The sequence below is a fragment of the Populus nigra genome, chromosome 14 (assembly GCF_951802175.1).
Source record: "Populus nigra chromosome 14, ddPopNigr1.1, whole genome shotgun sequence".
NCBI lineage: Eukaryota > Viridiplantae > Streptophyta > Magnoliopsida > Malpighiales > Salicaceae > Populus > Populus nigra.
Window position 1 is genome coordinate 4,689,626 of NC_084865.1, and position 21,234 is coordinate 4,710,859.

At 31.0% G+C, this 21,234-nt stretch overlaps 2 protein-coding genes and 1 non-coding gene across 3 annotated transcripts; 1 reads left to right on the forward strand and 2 right to left on the reverse strand.

Moving 5' to 3' along the window:
• Positions 1-263: 263 nt before the first annotated feature.
• On the forward strand, positions 264-758 carry LOC133673319 (E3 ubiquitin-protein ligase RHA2B-like). The gene has a single exon (XM_062094054.1). It carries the CDS (start codon positions 264-266, stop codon positions 756-758), a length of 495 nt encoding a protein of 164 aa, XP_061950038.1.
• Positions 759-13,400: 12,642 nt separating this feature from the next.
• On the reverse strand, positions 13,401-20,284 carry LOC133673484 (uncharacterized). Its single transcript, XM_062094332.1, has 7 exons — positions 19,810-20,284; positions 19,015-19,100; positions 17,810-17,956; positions 17,588-17,696; positions 16,846-16,969; positions 14,660-14,930; positions 13,401-14,047 (listed from the first exon to the last, which is right to left on the reverse strand). Exons 1-7 carry the CDS (start codon positions 19,934-19,936, stop codon positions 13,940-13,942), a joined length of 972 nt encoding a protein of 323 aa, XP_061950316.1. The 5' UTR covers positions 19,937-20,284; the 3' UTR covers positions 13,401-13,939.
• Positions 20,285-20,849: 565 nt separating this feature from the next.
• Positions 20,850-20,924, reverse strand: TRNAV-CAC (transfer RNA valine (anticodon CAC)). The gene has a single exon. It is a non-coding gene; the product is annotated as a tRNA-Val (tRNA).
• Between the last annotated feature and the right edge of the window lie 310 nt (positions 20,925-21,234).

Here is a 21,234-nt window from a genome sequence, read left to right on the forward strand (position 1 = left end):
AATGGATTGTAAGATACCCAGCGGCTTCGCCTTGACCTTAGAAGTCACCTCCGGTCAGATGTGCATTGTAATACCGTGACGGGCTTCCTCGCCTGTCGTTAGTTGAGTTGTGTTCCATACCAAACATCAATGTCTTAATTTTAATAAATATTGAAAATGGACCCAACAAGAAGCAGTTGTGCTTGAACCCACATTGACTAGTAAAGTAATTGTGTTGTATGAACTTTGATTTTAAGCCCTTCTTTCGTTCTTCATGAGCAACCATGGCATCTCTCTTCCAGCTCCTCTCTTACCTCTACACCATGGCCATAGCCCTTTTCGATCTCCTCCTTCTAAGAGCTGTCCTCCTAATCCGATCCGCCGTGCCGGGAAGTATGGTCACACATTCTGATAAACTTTTTCGCATAATTACCACTCAATATTTCAACCTCGTTGAAGAGAAAAACCCAACTATTTGTTACAGTGAAAACTTGAGGCATCATGAATCAAGAGAATGTGCGGTGTGTTTGTCTGAGTTCCTGGAAGGTGAAAGTTTAAGGAAATTGAAATGCAAGCACACTTTCCACAAGGATTGCCTTGACAAATGGCTAGAAGAATACCTGGCTACATGCCCACTTTGCAGGACTAGGGTTTTGCCGGAGGGACTTGTGGCCAATTATCATCTGCTCAAAGATCATATAGAGAATGGCGGGAGCTATGATGACGCTACCTTCATGCTATCTGCATTATATGGTGATTTTTTACGTAGACTTTTCTAATTTACTTGTTACCTACACTTTTGTGTTTCTTGGATTTTGTTCCATGCTGGGCTTAAAATTTGAGTCTTGCTGGGGTTTTAGGTTTAGATCATTAGAGGTATAGATGAGGATTTAATGTTAGGGAAGGACTTATATTATTTTCGTTGTGTAGTTCAAAATTTATTAGACCTTCCATCATCTTTTTTTTTTTTAATGTATAACAGCTCCTACCAATTGAGAGATTACTATCATTTCATTCTCGAAAATTTTTTTAAAAATAAAAATAAAAAGATTTCTCTTATTTAAAATTTGTAACTTTTCTTCCAAGGTTACACCAATATATTTTATTTAGAAATATATTAAAATAAAAAAAAATTATTTTTAATATCAACACATCAAAATAAATTTAAAATATAAAATAAAAATTATTTTAAAAAAAATAAAATTTTTAAAAACATAATTGACACAAAGTTTCCAACACTTTCTTCGAACTTGCCATGCTTGTTATACTGCCCAGCGAGGCCCAGTTTCTTACAACTACAGACAGAAGGAAAAAGGCCCCACTCAGCAAGTTTTATTGCAAGTCCAACCTTAATAAGGACTAACCGAATGACGTCTTTCGGTCTTTGTAGAAACTGTACCGTTTGTTTCAGCTTTCCACCATTCCATCACAAAGGCTGCCTAATACCATTAAATATTTATTTCGTTTTCTATTGACTTAAAAGTAACATTTTTTCGTGCAACACAACGACTAAGAAAATTATTATTTTTTTATAAAAGAACATTATAACATATGCTAAAATTCCTAGGACAATTATTGTAGCTTTTTTTCTTATTTATTTATTTTTTTCAATGAAATCCTTTTAAGGTCAAATTAATAACAAATTTGTAAAGTTTTCTCAAAGATTGGAAACATTAATGACAGGAAACAAAGTGAAAAACATGAAGAACTATAATGGTCAATCTAATATTCTGAGATAAATTTTATTTTGGTTCAAAAATTCAATTCTTTATTTTATTTTTTTAACTTATTTTTTTCTATCAATCATGTCCTTTTTCTAACCTAATTGCATGAAATAAGACTTGAAATTATGGTAAAAGTATCAAATTAAACATTTGAGCATTAAAAAGTAAAATAAGGATAGAATTGATGGCTACCCACATGTATTCACCAAACTTCATTATGGTCCTAAACATAATTTTGAAACCCGGCCCGGTGGGTCGACCCAGGGCTGGAATTGGGCTGGGTTGAAGAAAAAACAGGAAAAGAAAAAACCCGGTATGACCTGGCTGACTCGACGGGTTGACCCGGCAAGACTCGATCAAAAACTCGGTTGCAACCCGTTGACTTTTGTTTTTTTTACCAAAACGATATCGTTTTGATTTAAAAAAAAAAACAAATTGACCCGGACGTCCTGGAGACCCGGTCAAAACCTGAAACCCTGGTCTTATATCAGGCCAGCCACCAGGCCGGGTTTAAAAACTATGGTCCTAAAGTTTTTTTTTAATCCTTGGATGAGAGAGAAACATAACTTCACTGAAAAATAGGGTTAGAGAGAGAGAGTATTTGGTTTTGGTTGTCGTGATTCAGGCAATCAAAATTATTAAATTTAATGTTAAAATGTTTTATTTAATAAGAAAAGTTTGGCGGTGGTTATTTTAGGTTCTCATATTATCAAAACAAGTAGAAAGATTTGTGCCCTCGTTTGAATTTTTGGTTTTTAACCAATTTTGTTCTACTTAAAGGGCACGCAAGGGTTTATTGAGCTTTGTAGTGTGTCACTCAAGTATTTTGAGATGAAAATTTGATTTAAAAATTAGTTGTTTTGGTTCAAAAACACAAATCAATTTTGTACCTAGTTTTCGACCAATATTCTGCTGAAATCTGGATAAGCGAACAACACTACGTTTTAATTTTCAAAAAAGAAATGCTGGACACATGAGTCTTGCCTTCTCCTAAGGGTTCTGCCACGGTACCCTTCTTTCTTTTTATTTTTTTCTACTTTTTTACTCTCTTTTTTTCAACATAAAAATGTTAATGCACTCACTTTTTTAATTTTGAAATGTTTTTTAAATAATATTATAATTTTTTAGTTTAATTTTAACAATTTTTTCAATTATTATGTATTTGATAAAAAATAATAAATTGCTCAAAAAAATTCAATTAAAATATCATTTTCAATTTTAATTTATCATATATTTACAAAAAGAAAAATTGTCATGGATTTATTTTTGGTCATCTTGAATTTTTTAAAATCAAGATTAAATTATTACCGGTCATTCAAGTTTCTTTTGAATTCACAAGTTTGAGTTTTTTTTTTATGATTTTTTTTATTTTATTGTTAGTATTAAAAAAATTAGTTCAACCCATAACAATAACCTAGTGATTGAGAATTAATATGAGATATAAGCACTTGTTAATAGGTTTCTTTATAAATTTAGTTTGAATATATGACAAAATAAAATTATCAGATATAAAATATAAATATAAAATAAATAATCTTATAACTTCTTAAAGTTAAAAAAAAAAAATTTAATATCTTTAAGAAAAAGGTTTTAGATTCCATTTCTTTTCAACTTGATTGGTATAAATAATTGTTGTGTATAATTTTAAATCCTATAGTTTAGGACTGTGATTGACTAATATAAAGAAATTATAGCTACTAAAATACAATCAAATATTTACAATAATTCTAGCTATTCTAGTCTATCCATATAGTTAGCATATATAACTAGAGACCAATCAAAAGCTTGAATGACGGGGAACCAATTTGGGTCAAGTCTTCATTTATGTATATTTTATTATTTACAGCAAAAAAATATTTCTTTTTAAATTAGCACTCTTAAAAGAACTAGAATACTAGCACAGTTGAAAAATGATTTTGCAAAATAGTACAAGTAAAAAAAATTATAGTCGGGAAGTGTGGTTTGTTGAAAAATGACTGTGTGGTTTTTCAACAAATCACATTTTTGAATTATAGTATATTTTATTATTTTTGAGTTTTTTTTAATATTATCTTTTAACATTGAAATATCTAGTTGTGTTAAACCAATAATTTAATACTAAAAAGTTAAAAATAACAAGATTAGCTTAAACTGCATATTCAAAACCTAATTTAAGAATATTTCAAAGCTCAAATGGTTATAACTACTGTTATTAAACCCGGCCTGGCGGGTTGATCCTGTGGCTGGACTGGTCTGGGTTTAGTAAAAGACCGACTGTGGCAACAACCCAGCCAAACCCGGGCGATCCGGGCGAACCCGGACGAGACCCAGTTTTTTTTTTCAAATGTGGAATTTGAAACTCATTGGTATATATAATCTATGTTCCCAAGAAAAAAATTATGTTTTTTTAATGTGGGATAAAAAAACCTTTTGGTTTAAATACTTCAACTTAAAAGGATAACATAGTATCTTTTTCAATGTGGGATTTGAAACCCTTTCATATATATACTCCATGTTCCCATGAAAAAAGTTATATTTTTTCGATGTGGGATTTGAAACCCATTAGTATATATACTCTATGTTCCCAAGAAAAAAATCATGTTTTTTCAATGTGGGATAAAAAACCTTTTGGTTTAAATACTTCAACTTAAAAGGATAATATAGTATCTTTTCAATGTGGGATTGAAGCCCTTTCATATATATTCTTCATGTTCCCATGAAAAAAGTTATGTTTTTTCGATGTGAGATTTGAAACCCATTAATATATATACTCTATGTTTCCAAGAAAAAAATCATGTTTTTTCAATGTGGGATAAAAAAACCTTTTGATTTAAATACTTCAACTTAAAAGGATAACATAGTATCTTTTCAATGTAGGATTTGAAGCCCTTTCATATATATACTCTATGTTCCCATGAAAAAAGTTATGTTTTTTCAATGTGGGATAAAAAACTTTTTAAAATATTCTTTTAAACTTCATAATATGTATAATCTATATTTATATGGATTTTTTCATATGAAATATTAAAATTTTAATTTTTTTTTAATTTTCCCGGGTTAACCCGGGTTGACCCATGAAACCCGGGACCCGGCCCCTTGGCCGGGTCAACCCCCGGGACGGGTTTAATAACTATGGTTATAACAAGTGAAATCTTCAATAAAATCAGATATTTAAAATCATTTAAAAATTTTAGTCTTAATCAAAAGTTGAATTAAAAATTATAATTTTTTATTGTCAATTTGTAAATATGGCACAACAAGACATCTCAATGTTAAAGAATATATTAGAAAAAAAATCAAAAAAATAAACTGCAATTCCCTATTGTGGTTTTTCAATAAACCATATTTTTCAACAGTAGTTTTTTCTTTTTTGTACTTCTGCTGTTTCACAAAATATTTTTCCAGTTTTTACTGTAGAAACGACACAGTTTTGCACCAAAACTACATCATTTTTGCGAGCTTCGAAGAAAACAGCATTGTTTTTTCACCAGCAAAATCACCGTTTCATTAAATGGATTTTCGTTTTAGAAAGGTCCAACAAATTTTGTATTTGCATAAGGACAATTGTACTATTGTAATTAAGGAAAATAAATGCTACTGAAGTTTTTCAAAGAGCTAAGTGGGGCCAATGAAGAGTCGTGTGATACATGCAGTTTATTTTTCCACAAATTAAATCACACCCAAAAACAAGACAACGCTCACCGAACAAGCTGGAACATCATTAAATAAATGCTACTGATGTCCTAACATGGATCCAATGTCCACGGTTTCACATTGATCAGTGTGTGAGTTGTCATCACATTTAAAAGTTTAGTAATAATTGTTTTTTAAAATATTTTTTATTTAAAAATATATTAAAATAATATATTTTAAAAAAAAAAGTTATTTTTGATATTAGTATATCAAAATAATCTGAAAACATCAAAAGATATTAATTTAAAACAATAAAATAAATAAATAAATTTTAATTTTTTTCAAAAACATTTTTAAAATACAAAAACAATAACAAACATATCAAACAATTGATTACAGCACTGAAAATTTGAGGCAGCAATCAAGACAATTTTTTGAAGTGAAAGTTTATAGAAATTGAAATGCAAGCACTCATCTGGGTGCTCGATGATGGTTATATGCTTATTTTGCAGTATTAAGAGTTTATTTGTTTTTGTGTTTTAAAAATATTTTTGAAAAAAAATAAATATTATTGTTTTATTTCAAATTATTTTTTATGATTTTAAATCGTTTTGATTTGTTAATATAGAAAATAAATTTTAAAAAATAAAAAATATTATTTTAATATATTTTTAAATAAAATATTTTAGAAAGTAACTTATACTGTAATATGAAATCCACCTGAAAGCTACGCAGTGGGAACTTATGACCAATTTTGGTCGGCTAAAAGAGAATGGTGGGTGCTATGATGACTCCATTATCCTCTTCACATGACGATGGTTTAGCTACTATATATTCCTTGCATATTATCTCAATCTGAAAAGAAAAGGAGAGAACTAGTTATTTAAGTCAACCATGTGTAAGTAACATTAATTGTGTTTTTTTTTTTTGGTCAATGAAAATATTGTCTCAATAAAACTTATAAACAAAGATATTTATAATGATTTTTATTTTCAATGTATTTATGAAATAATGAATCTTTCAAGAGATAGAAGGGTTGGGTGAATTAAGTTTGCAAGCATATGATCTAAAAAACTGGTAAATGTTTATTATTAAAAAAGTATATACGTCCCTACTTCTCTTATATAATTAGCTAAGGAGGCCCCTTAATTTTGTTTTTTTTTTTTTTAATACCACTATTATATAGGCCTTTCTTCTTGCTAGGGGCCCATCCCAGGTTACAAGAACCGGGGCCCATAAGCGGCCCGGATGAATCTATGGTATAATCTTGGCAATGGAGTGCTGGAAAGCACTCCATTCAGATTGACTTGAAAAAGAAAGAAAGAAACAAAAGAACAACTTGTGGTGGATTAGGCTACCTGTAAAAACCCCTCTTTAGCTGTAAGAAAAGATTAAACATTGCGACCCATCACAGAGCTTGTGGGAACACAGTAATGGAGGCCGGTAGTTCATACCAGGTCAGGCATTTTCTTCAAGATTCGAAGTACATGGATGGTTCAGAGTATACTTTGATTGGGAGATCCAATCTTTGTCCTTGGCAAGAAAAAGGGCAAAAAAATGGAGTAGAAAACAAAGCAGGGATGGGGAATGATGGGCGCTTAAGCTTATAACTTGAGAGCAATGTGCTGTGTGTACACATGCTAGTTCCAATTCATAATTTTCTCACAAGAATCAACAGACAGAGATTTCCCCAAGTCCAGATTCCAATTCAGGAAACTTGGAACAAGTTTTTTTCATTTATAACTCAAACCTTACAACATGGGATTCTGCACATAAGAAGAGAATCTCCTTCAAAAACACTTTCATGTACAAAATTACAGGTCAAAGAAGGAAATAAAACACAATTTCCTCAGGCTTAGGCAGAAAAGAAGCCATTAGATGCTGCCAGACTCACCTGGCTCCTAGGCTCCAAAACCAACTTGAGAAGCTCCATCTTTTCTTTCCCTATATTATTCTTGATGCTCTGAGCCAAGACAGAAGCGCAGGAAACCCAGTTAATCTCCATGTCTCCTTCTCCACCTGCAGCCTTCCTTGAATTCTTGACCCTCCTTTCATACTCCTCAGCAACCAAAATAGCAATATCAGACATTTCTCTCAAACTCCAGAGGTAATTAACACCTTGCTTCCTCTCACTTTCTGAAAACCTGGATTGGTGGCTGAATTATGGCAGCAATCTCACCTTGGAAACTATTATAGGAAAAGGTGAATCTACAAATGTGGATAAGCCTGACGATTTATTTAGGTTATTTAGCATCTTCTTATATATTATTTTGTCTTAGTCTTGTTTGATGTTTTGGTCGGTCACGGATTAGATGTTCTCACTTTCTATGGATTATTACACTTTAAAATAGAATATTAATTTAATTATGACCCCACTAGTTGAAACTTCAAGCTGATCCCATCAAGCCACATTTTCTTCACCTGTTCATATAAGATTGACTCGTGCCCTTCAAGCTTTGTGTCGCTTGGAGCTCTTGAATTCAACCTAATTTCTTGCTACAACTTGTTCTATACATTATTACATATTTTAACAAATTATTTCTAACAATACCAAGGAACCAATGCCCTAAAAAAAATAATAGAATCATACAAAATTCTAAACTACTTTTTTTAAAAAAAAATTACATAAAAAGTTTTCTTGGATCAAAGCAAATCAATTCAAACTAAGGGTTTGTTTTTAGATAATTTTAAAAAAATATTCAATTATAAACATGGATTGTAATTGAGAAAATACTAATGCTTTCCTACGAAGTAAAGTAATGGGAAAGGGAGGGTAGTTTGGTAATAGGAATAGGGGCAAGCCGTGGCTTTCAGCCGTCGGCGGGCGCCCACCATTTCTCTTGCAGCAGTTTTGGCTTCAAGAAATGGCAGGAGTCCCCTGTTTTTTTATAAAGCCAAGAATAAATATCAAGTTGAACATCATTATTATTGAATAAGTAAATTTCCTTTTTTCAATTAATAATTTTATCCAAGAATTGGGGGATTTTTCCTTTGATTGTGGAAGGTTTAGGAGGAATAATATTTATATCATAAGAAACATTATAAGCTATTGAGTCAATTTTAATTTAAGGAATATAAAGTAAACGCCACTAAAATTAAAAATAATTTCTTTAATCAATGGCAGAAGCAATGATTGTGTGCCCAAGCAAGCCAAGCTCCCAATACAGTTACGTCTTCCCTGTCATTTGTGTATTTTTTTTTAACATAAAAAATATTCAATTATTACCGATTTATTTTTTAATAAAAAAATAATTAAAAAAACATGGTAGATCAACCTGGTTTAACCTGTTAAATTTATAATTCAGTTTATGAGACCGTGATAATTTTATAAAAAAAATCAAAATAAATTATAAAAACTAATTTTTAATCAACCTAATGTTGAAAGACGAAATTGAAAAATAAAATATTAAAATAAAAAAATAAAAAAAACATTATTTGAGTTAACTTAAGTTTACCTGTTAAACCTTCAACCCGAGTCATGAGATCAAAATAACCCTTAGAAAGCAAATAAAAATAACTTATGAAATTCAATTTTCAACTAATTCAATATTTAAGGATAAAATCGAAAAAAAAATCAATTAAAAAAATAACAAAAAAACCTCATACAACTTGAGCTAACCTAGTAAACTCATAATCTGGATCATGAGACCAAGATAACTTCACAAAAAAAATTAAAGCTTCATTTCCAATAAATTCAGTGTTGAGAGTTGAAATCAAGAAAGAAAAAAACTAAATTCATGATATCAGAATAACTTCACAGAAAGAAAATTGGAAAAAAAAAATTGAAGCTCACTTCCTAATAAAGAATGAAATTTTAAAAAAAATCAATAAAAAAGGAATTAAAAAATAAACTGAATCTACCCGAACTAACCTACAAAACCAACAACCTAGGTCATGAGATTAAGATAACCTAATAGAAAGTAAATGTAAAAAAAAAAATAGAAAGCCCAATTTCCAACTAACTCATGTTGAATAATGAAATTGATAAAAGATTCATTAGAAAAAATAACAAAAAATAACTCGAGTTAATTTAAGTTAATTTATTAAACTCATGACTTGGGTTATGAGACTGAGCAATTTTATATATAAAAAAATTTATAAAACTTTATTTCCAACAAATTTAATATTAAAAATTAAAATGAAAGAGAAAAAATATTATTAATTTTACTAGTTTGAAATTTTAAATTCATAAAATCAAAAAAGAAAACAGAACTCTTTCCAATCCCTTAAAATTATGAACATGGATTGTAATTGAGAAAATACTAATGTTTTCCTACGAGGTAAAGTGATGGGAAAGGGAGGGTAGTTTGGTAATAGGAATAGGAGCAAGCCGTGGCTTTCAGCGGTCGGCGGCCGCCCACCATTTTTTGCAGCAGTTTTGGCTTCAAGAAATGGCAGGAGTCCCCTGTTTTTTACAAAGCCAAGAATAAATATCAAGTTGAACATCATTATTATTGAATAAGTAAATTTCTTTTTTTCAATTAATAATTTTATCCAAAAATTGAGGGATTTTTCCTTTGATTGTGGAAGGTTGAGGAGGAATAATATTTATATCATAAGAAATATTATAAGCTATTGAGTCAATTTTAATTGTAGGTATATAAAGTAAACGCAACTAAAATTAAAAATAATTTCTTTAATCAATGGCAGAAGCAATGATTGTGTGCCCAAGCAAGCCAAGCAACTGATTATTATTGAATAAGTTACGTCTTCCCTGTCATTCGTATATTTTTTTTTAACATAAAAAATATCTAAATGTTAATAGTTTATTTTCTAATAAAAAAATTAATTATAAACTTAAAAAATAATGCATATTAGACTCTTTTTTAAATATTGATACAATGAAATATTGAAAGTTATTTTAAAAAAATATTAAAAAAATAACATATTAGATCGACCCAGTTTAACCTGTTAAATATGTGATCTAGGAGACCTTGATGATCTTATAGAAAAAAATTCAAAATAAGTTATGAAAGCTAATTTCTAATCAACCCAATATTAAATAATGAAATTAAAAAATAAAATATTAAAATAAAAAAACAAAAATATATATATGAGTCAACTCAGGTTTACATCCCAAACCTGCAACCCAAGTCATGAAATCAAAATAACTTATAGAAAGTAAATAAAAAAAATTTACGAGACCCTATTTCCAATCAATCCAATATTAAAGGATGAAATTAAAAAAATCAATTAAAAATAATTAAAAAAAACTAGACAACTTAGGCTAACTTGTTAAACTCGCAATCTAAATCATAAGATCAAGATAACTTTATAAAACAAGTTAAAGCTCCATTTTGCAATAGATTCAATGTTAAAGGTTGAAATCGAGAAAGAAAAAACTAAATCCATGAGATCATGATAACTCCATGAAAAAAAAAAAGCAAATATAAAACTCAATTCTCAAACAATCTAATATTGAATGATGAAATTGAAAAAAAAAATCAATTAAAAAAGAACAAAAAAAAATGAACTGAGTCAACCTCGATCAACTAACTAAACCAACGACTTGGGTCATGAGATCAAAATAATCCAATAAAAAGCAAATATAAAAAAAATAGAGAGTCCAATTTCCAACTAACTCATGTTGAATGATGAAATTGATAAAAGATGAATTAGAAAAAATAACATAAAAATTATCTGAGTCAATCTAGGTTAACTTATTAAACTTGTGAGTTGAGTTATGAGACTGAGATAACTTCAAAAAAAATTAAATAAAAAAATTATGAAGCTCTATTTCTAACAGATCCAATATTGAAGGTTGAAATTGAGAAGAAAAAAAAAACTAAATACATGAAATCAGGATAAGTCTATATAAAGAAAATTAAAAAAAAAATTAGGAAGTTTAATTATCAAATAACCTAATATTGAAGAATGAAATAAAAAAAACTAAAAAAAATGAGTTGATGGAGGGTGAAAAAAATGACTAAAAAAATAAATTGAATCAACCTAGATCAAACTTCCAAACCCGCAACTTCGGTCATGAAATTGGAATAACTCCATAGAAAACAAATAAAAAAATACGAAGTCCAATTAAAAAAGTACTAAAACAATGAACATATTTAACCTATCAAACTCGCAACTTGAGTCATGATATCGAGATAACCCCATAGAAAAAAATTAAAAAATAATTATGAAGCCTAATTTCCAACCAACTCAATGTTGAATGATAAAATTGAAAAAAAATCCAACTAGAAAAAGCAGTTACTAATTGAATTTTTTTTTATAAACCCAAGTAAACCTAAATTAACTTGTTAAACTCGCGACCTATGTAATGAGAACATGATAAATTCATAGAAAGTAAATTAAAAAAAATTATAAAGCTTAACTTTCAAAAGATCTAAAGGATTGAATTGAAAGCTACGAGACTGAAGTGAAAATCTCAGGTAACATGAGGGCGAATTGAAAGTTTCATTTAAACATTCATTTTAATCCCCCATATTTTTTAGGTATAAAGCGATCGGTCCCTTGAATTTCAATACAATACATTTTGGTACCTAACTTCATTTTCCTCTTTTTTCAATCCTTTTTTGTTGGGAGGAGAGAGAGGGAGTCGCCGGATTCTGGTCTAGAGAGAGAAAAATGGTCGTTGGGGAAGATTCTGGCCACCAAAATGGTTGATTTTTATGTCAAAATATTCTATATGATGAGGGAGGTTACGTTTAGTTTTTTTTTACCTAGAAACCACCTAAAACAACAGATCTGAGCTCAGGAAGAATTTTATTCCAGGTGGATTTCGAGTTTTCGTGCAGTTTTTTGGTAGTCATGGATTGGTTTAACAAGGTCTCTAGAGTGTTTACTAGGTGTTTTTGGTCACAAATGGATTGAAAATAAGATTTTTAGATGAAAAAATGACAGACCATGTTTTTCCGGCCACCACAGTGACCGGATTCTGAGTTGAAGCAGGAGATGCGTCATTTTTTTTTGAAATATTTGGGCCGAACAATGCGTTGTCCGCCCCATTAAACTTTTTTTTTAAAGGATCGCACTGGGGCCTAGTATTGAAGGCCTAAGTGCAAGTCGTTGCTTTATTGGGCCAGGCGCTAGGCCTGGCTTACCAGGTCCACAGGTGCCTGGCCTGGCTCTTTTTTATATTATTTTTTTGTTTTTTTAAAAATAATGCGTTCTTTGTGTATATTTTTTCAAATAAATTTTTTATTTATGTTTTAATTAGATTGTGATTATTTTTAAATGATATTGGGGGTGTTTAGTTTTTAAAGAAGTGAGTATGATTCATATGTGGTTTTTTCTTAATGTTATATAGATTTTTTTTAATATTGATTTTTTATAAGATTTTTCATATGTGCAGCCTTGCATTGTTATATATATATTGTTCAATAAATTTTATTTGTGTGTTGATTTTTATTACAAATTTTATGTGTTTTTCTGTTACAAATTTATTTTGATAGAAGAATTTATTAAACATAACCAAGTAAATTACCGGTGTTGCGATGTGAGATATCTTGATCTTTATTTTTCGTTTGGTTTTCTTAATTTCAGTTTTGTTTATTGTTGATGATTTTTTTTCATTAATTTACACAATGATTATTGAGTTGTTTCATTAGATGCGGGCGTAAGTTTTTTTATTTATATCTAGGATTTTTTTTTGCTATATATATATATAATCTAGTGGGGGAAACTATTTGACCAATAATTACCCTAGAAAGTTTAAAGGCTTTAAGTACTCTTAGGTTGCTTATACTTGGGAAAAAAAAATATCTTCTAAGATGAGTATTTGAGGTATATACTATACTCATTTTACACACTAAGTCCAGACATATTGATCAAAATAACTCCATACAAAATGAAATAAAAAAATTCAATTGAAAAAAAGACCTTAAAAAAGGACCTAACCTGATAAGACACTCTCATTATTGAATATTTCATCTACCATCTAGCATGCTTTTATGAGACCATCTAACTTCATTGCTAAACTAAGATTCCATCTTCATCTTCTAACCCTGGGGGATAAAGATCCTTCTGTATCTCAATCTATGCAAAGATGTGAGGTGACGTGCAGGATAAGGAAAACAGGAAATAATAGTACTGGAGGGAGCAGTTCCAAATACATTACTTGGGCGAGAATTACCGATAAACCAGCAGTTTCATGTAGAAACAGATATATTTCTTTACAGTAAACAAAATGAAATACATAATTCAGTATTTTTCAGGACGTCAACTTCAAAGCCAAGTTCTTTGGTAAATGGTAAACGGTATATGCCAGAAATATAGCTGATGCAGAGTGATATATTTTCCGGCGGTAATTAATTACAATCTCAAGCGCACCACGCTTTTTGAAGAAAGCCATTGAACACAAGAAAATGTTCTCTTCAATTGATCACAGGCATGAAATATACGATCAAGTCTTTTGTTAGCCATTTCAGGGTGGCCTGTTCAGGTTGTCTTAATTGATGGAAGGTTTGTAACAATACCAGGCAATTTTTACAAATCATCATTCCCAAATTTATATAAGCAGCTGAGCCATCAAAGTGCCTTCGCTATCTCTTACCTTGTAACTGCCTAAGACGTTGCTGTTGATAGATTTCAAAGGCCACAATATAGACTGACATACCAAAACAGAGTCAGTCTGTGTCTCCTGTGATCAATATATCACCCCCTTTAACTCAGAGAAGGCCTAGATTTTTCAGCTGCTGAACATGCTCAGTTGGAAGTGGTGGAGGAGACCAGTCTGATCCCGTCATTTCACCATCAACATCCTCAACAACATATTCCTAACAGAGCATATTAAAGTCATTTCACAAGGGAAACAAGTCATGATAAATATTTAGACCAAGAAACCTGCATGGATGCCAAAAAAGTAAATATTTGATGCAGTAACCAGAAAAAATGTTTCAAGAATGTGATGCAATGATATGCCAAAGTGAAAACATCATCCCAAGATAGATCTTTAAGCCAAGGATGCAATGTATTAAAGCAACCTTTGAAGTTTTCATTGTAAAGGACTTCCGGACCTAATGAGTTGGCAAAGATGGTTACCTGACAACATCTTTTTTCCTTGAACTGACCATTACCTCAATCGAGAGAAATTTGGTATATCAATCAAAATTGTGCTAAGCTTGAGAAATTCTACGGAGCCCTGAATGTTAGTGCCAGACATGTCTCACAGAAATTCACTAGGTCCTTTTATTTTGTTTTGTTTTGTTTTTTTTAACCATTTTTCTACTGGAGCCAATTCCCTCACAAAATTCAGGTAAGATTTAGTGGGCCAAAAAGTATTACGAGTAATACTTTCTTTTTTGGTTGGTGTTGGTGAGACTTACTGCACCGTAGAAATTATACTGAAGCATATTAAAAAAGATAGGAAGGCAGGTGACTACACTCACTTTTGTTAGCATCCTTTTCGCAAGTATATGATAATGCCGCTGCCAAATTCGTTGTCCAACCATTGTGGCCACCAACACACTGTAGAATATGCCAATCACAGTAAATAGTCCAAGCACTATCAAAGCCATTATAAACAATAGTGGTAACCCTGCTTCACCAGCACCTCCTAAGCAACCACATTCACCAGCTGTGCTTGCACAGCTCTCAAAACATGTAGTACAGTCTGTCCAGATACAAAGAGTGCCAGGTAAATGACAATCTGCACACACTCTGCAAGATTAAGGAAACAGACAGATCGCATAACTCATTATTTGATTTAATTTCTCAAATCCAATAACCAAAATGCTAGGTGAAAAAGTAGGAATGAAAAAATTACAAGAGAATGTTTTAGTGTATCATATGTGTTAAAAAGAAAAAAGAAAAAAAAAAATTGAACTCCTGTCCTAATGCCCAGAGTTCGTGTTTTAATACACCACCCAAATGAACTCCAGTGCCAAACCTTGATTTGGCCCCAATTTAAACTTTAAACACCCTTCTAACAAACCAACGAGAAACTTATGGTAACAACCTGTTCTGTTGAATAAAATTTACTTAAACACTCAAATATTAGTTTTCAATCAAATTATCAAAACATCCCTAAGGTTTGGCCTGCTCAACATTTCATCCCTCTTTTTTTCTCAAATCAAACACTAAATCTATAGATGATGAAGAATTATAAAAAATTAAAAAGGTACTACTGTCATATTATATTATATACTAAATGCTATCTGAAACCATTGAAAAGAAGGGAAAAAAAGTCCATTTAAAACAAATGATATAGAGATGATAATTAAGGAAAAGAGAACAAAGTGAAGTTTAGGGGTATTTTCAACATATAAGAACATTTTAAAATTCAAATTTGGCACAGTAGACTTTACAAATGGTAACCTAATGCAAGGATTAAATTGTGTTTGCATTGTAAAGGTCAGGGATGTAAGGGCTTGATTTAGAAATGCAAAGATGTGAAAGTTGATTAGCCCAAACATCAGGGAGGTTTTGGTAATTTAACCAAAAACTTAGGCAGAATCCAATGTCCCAGATAGGGAAAGACTACAATAATCTTTTCCTTTGTTCAATTAGATAAATTGGCGTGCAAACAAAAAATAAATGGAACTTTAATGTAATAAATGACAAGACCTCAAAGTTCAACATGATGCAGGATGCTATTTTTTAATTTTATGGCATAATTATTTTTATGTAATATTCATTTAATTGTTGAGATTTACAAGAATTTGTTTAATTTGGGAATCCTAATGCTAGTTGGATTCTCCTAGTTAGGTAAGTTTTAATACAAATCTTTATTCTATAAGGATTTTAGATCTATAATTAATATAAATAGGGTTGTCTAGCTTATTTTTTAGGGGATATTAATAAAATAAACATTTCAGAGTTTTCTCTACAATTAAGTGTTGTAACCTTAGGGTTTGAGAACCTAGTTTTTTTCTCTACAGTTTTGGGCTGTAAAATTGTAGGGATTGAGGAACCCTAGCTTTTACAAATGACCACAATATAAACATATTGTTCCTAAGGCAAGTCAAGGATTCTACACCACACATGAATTTGCTGGCAGTTGTTTGATCTCAGCTTTTGTGGCCAGGAGTGCTAGCAAATACATCTAGATCAGCAAACTGAGTATTCTCTTTTAAAAATAAATCAATCAAATAGTTCCTTTATGCATAAGTAACCAACAACATTACTAGGTTAAGGTTCCAACTATGTGGCTTCTGACAAAGAAATCCAAGATACCCCGCCTTCAACATTTTTTAATTAAATGAAATCCCTCTAGAATTTAACCCAACATTTTTATTATTGCACCAAGATTTTTTACGTAACATTTATGGTTTTGAGCAAGATTTTTATTATTGCACCAATCAAAGGAGCCTAGCATCTAAGATGTTTTTAAATTCCTCAAGATTTGAAAAGGCTTTTAAATTCCTTATCTCTTCTATGAAGAGGAAGACACGTAAAAGAAAAATCAAATCTCTTAATAAATCACAATTAACAACTCTAACATACATTTTCCTCTTCACATCAAGTAAACCTAACCCCACCACACAATTACAAGGATAACAATATGATAATCCAGCAGTGAGAATAAATATATCATGTGCATCAGTTGTTGCAAGAATATAGAGCAGAGTTATACCCAGGCTGGCAGCAACAAAGACATAACTCCCGACAAGGCTGAGCCAAATCATTACGTACTCTTCGATCATAGCAAGTTATGAAGCACCCGGATAGCCCCAGCAAAGCAAAGAATAATAGTGCTCCTGTCCGACAACATTCTACCATGAAGATTCTATACAAGTATTCTGGAAAAAATAATGCAAAATAACAGACCATGCTTGAATCCTCAATATAAATCTCACATGCCTCCAGACACCAGTTAATCAAACTGTATTTTAAAATTTTAATGTTACCAATTTTTTAAAGTTGAAAAGACAGATGGTATTTTTTTTCTTATACTTTTCATAATATGCTGAAATTAATGGACAAATGGTTCAGTTTCTAAATTAGTAACAGACATTCAAGCAGCCAATTACACAAAACTCCAGAACAATTTGTGTGATTTCATATAAATATGGGACAAATAATCTAACAAGAACTGCCAGATCTACTAGTCAGTTCAAGTCGGCAGCCAATTTTTATGAATAAATACCATTCAAGGTTGCAGACCATGGAGATATGCACCTTCACGCACCAAGAAAAATATGTTTTAGATTATAAAAGAATTGATATCATAAATCAAGTTAAGTTTGATACACTTAAGATGACAAAATGACAGGACCATGAATAGATAAACATGGGCAAGTTGAGCATTGAGATGTGTGTCAATGCATGCATTGAGAGGGATTATGATAACTATCACTCCAGGTTTTTGAGATTACCACATATGTAGTAGAAACTAAGCTCACTATCAAAGCCCCATGCGAGACGAAGCCAAGACTTTTGATAAGTGTCAATTATGTACACCAAATATGCTAGTGAAGCAATTACCTGAACCAAATTAATATAAATAAATAACAATAGAACCTCTGATGCGAGAAGAAAGAAAAAGAACATGAAAGGTATATATCAAAATAACCAAAAGCAGGGTAATGACGACCTACAAGCTGAACAGCCAGAAATATAAACGCAATGTCTCTGGTCACAAAGAACCGAAATTTCAGAGTTCGCCATTTCCTATCAGTAGCAACGTGAACTCTCAAATGGTAAGGAGCCTTGCAGGTTGTGCAATGAGCAAATGCAAACCCTTCCTGAAAAAAATAAACAGATTGTCAGGAGAGAGAAAAAAGTAGCTCAATAGCAGAAATTCCAGGGTAAGAGGGGACAAGTGGCAGGTTAACTTGTTGCATAGATAAAATTAACAACTTATTGCAAAGAGCATCATTTTTTTACGAACCATCAATTGTCGGCAGGAACTTGACAGGAAAAGTAAAGAAAGTGAACTGCTTCATGTAATCAAACAGACTCCAGCGAACATAACTATGACAACCTACATAACCTGCCTCCAGATTTACCATGGAATATCCAAGTTTGTGTGTATGAGTTTACAAGAACAAGTGCAATTGACTAGTGTAAAAAGGAAAAATAACTAAGCATACCCTATATCCAGTATGGAAGCCTCTGTTAAGGCAATCTTGGACTACCAATGCATCACATTAATTACTTAACCAGCTACTTCTTGTCAAGTGTCATATACAGTTTGCTAGCTTGGCAGGCACCAGAAGGGTAGATACACAGTGAATTATCCCAATATAGAGGTGCTCGTTAACACTTTCAGTTCTAGGTCTATTGTCCAGTTTCATAAATTTTCTACATCTTTTTTATAAAAAAATAAATGAAGGCTACCTTGCTGGTAATAGCCTACTTTCACAAAATCTACCAGGTCCAAAGAAACCGCATTCTATGGCAAAGACAACGAATGCAACATTAAAGGAAATAGCAATCATTCTTGACAAAAAAAAAATACAATAGAGAGGGAATAAAAGATCCAAATTTTTAGAATGCAAGTGGCCTCTAAGCCACGAAATTCCACCTCAAGCATCAGTGAAGAAAATGGTATGCAACAAAAGTCTCTGTCAATTTTTAAACCAACATGCAAACATCGAAGGACATTTTTATTAACTTTGAGTGCAACAAAGGGATTGTTCAGTGACCTATCCAAACCCAAATTGGCTATTAGTCAGGTCAAAAGAATAGTTGTATCAAAAGATGTCGCAACATAGAATTCAAGCAACAATGTGGGATCCATAACACAATAACATAACCCATATCACTAAAACTGTGCAAGAAACATGACAAACATCCATACCTTCACTGCTCGCCACTGATCCAGGCATTCACGATGTACATACTTAACCGTTCCTTTGCACTTGCAAGGTGCAATAAAATCCCTACCTGATGAAACGAAAACATAATTAACCTAAGAAGTAAACACAACTAGCCTGAATTTTCAAGCCAGAAATCTAAAGCTTTAACATAAGAATTAAAAAAGAAAAACCAAGTCATACAAAATCTACCCTGTTGCTGATCAGTTAAACCGGGAAAAAAAGTAACTTTCATGATCAAATTATCGGTTCAACAACAGCTAAGCATTACAAAGATGATAATTTTAACTAAATTCAAGGCCAAGCTCACAAACCCCAAGATCTACTATTTCTCTTCAATTTCATAATCTCTACAATCAACAGCCAATACACCAACGATAACAATAAAAATAAACATGAAGTGGATAGTTCTAAAAATGCAAACAGAAACAAACTCTAAATATTTCAAAGCAAAATTCTAAATTTTGGTCAAAATCGCCATAAATAAATTTATTTTAAAAAAAGGCTACAAAAATCCAAGCATCAACAATCTCTAACATCAACAGCTAACACAAATGGAACAATAACAGTAAACAAAAAGTAGGTAAAAAATTCTGAAGTATGCAAGTAAAACCTCCACAAATTATCAAAGTGAACTAAAAAAGAAACAATTTTTAACTCTTTGTACCTAACATTTTCTACATCCTCAATCAAGTAAAAGCTACAAATAAATTTCCAAAATGGTGAACCAAAGTAACGAGTTTTAGAGTGAGTATCAAGCAATTAAAATGGAGAATTACCGTCAGTTTCGAGGCAAATACGGCACTGAATTTGCTCGCCGGGACCGGCTTCAAGGTCGATCTCGCTGGGTTCGGTGATCGGAGACGGGGGGATTAAAGGTGAAGTGTCTGATACATGATCAGCCATTGAAAATCAGAAACAGAGATAGAGAGAGAGGATTAGCTATTTGGTTAATTAATCAATTAAATTAACCAAAAAAAGAAGATTGATTGAGAAATTTGGGTTTTCGTTTCATCAAGGCGAAAACCCTTGACAGTTGGATTATCTACCAGATGATTTTGTTTTTGGTTTACTTTGGGTAATAATTGATCAAACAAGCGGTTGAATTGTTAATGGTGGGATGGTATTCAGTTGGTTCCCAACAATATTCAATTCCTGTTTTCTCTTCCAACTAATCTATAAAACAAACAAATATTTATAAAAAAAATATGGTAAACTGCATTTTCATCCCAGTTTTTCAACGTAGAAATCTTCAATGTAGCTCTTCATGAGGCTATACTCTTAAACTACTCTCTGTATAAAAATTATTAAATTAATATTTTTTATATAATTTTATGAATTGATATTAAAAATTAAAAAAAATATTAATGTATTTTAATATTTAATTTTTTTGTATTGTTTTAAAAGTATTCTCTAATAATAAAAACTAAGTTTTTTTAAATGGTTTTTAAAATGTGTATATTAAAAAGAATTAATAATTCTCTTACATGTTAATCCAAGATTTGAAAATAAAACAATTTAAATCAACCTTTGGAATTATAGTTAAATGTCTAACAAAAGTTTTATTTAGGAAAAAAATAATCCATTTCTTCTCTCTCTCTCTCTTAAAACTTCATATATATATATATATATATATATATATATATATATATATATATATATATATATATATATATATAAAGTTTGAAAACAATCCACCAAAACTATGGATCGTTTAAGGATACAATTGAATAATTGGAAAAAGAAGGGGGAGGAGCGGAAGATTAATAAAAAAAAAGATAGGGATCACGGAAAGCTTATAACCAATATGACTTCAAGATGTCCAAAGCCTGGGTTCGAACCGGGGTTCTCTAGTGTGTGAGACTAGCGTGTTAACCAACTACACCACCCGGTCAGCTTCCAGAAGAGAATTACAGTTTATATATAACAACGTTTTATGTTTTTATCATTTCAAAGGTATTTCGATAAACTGATAAATTAATTATGATGTAATAAATTTTGTATAATCCTATAGATGGAACCTTGCACTCTTCCACGGATCCAGTTTTTCTGAAATCAATTATCTAAAATGTGTGTATTAATAATTTTTTTATATTTTAAAAGTATTCTCCCTCTCTTGGATTGCAAGTGATCTTGCTGGCTAATCTTTACAGGTCCGTTTGAGAGGACGTAGCTTTGTGCCCAAAAAAAGGAAAAAAAGAAAG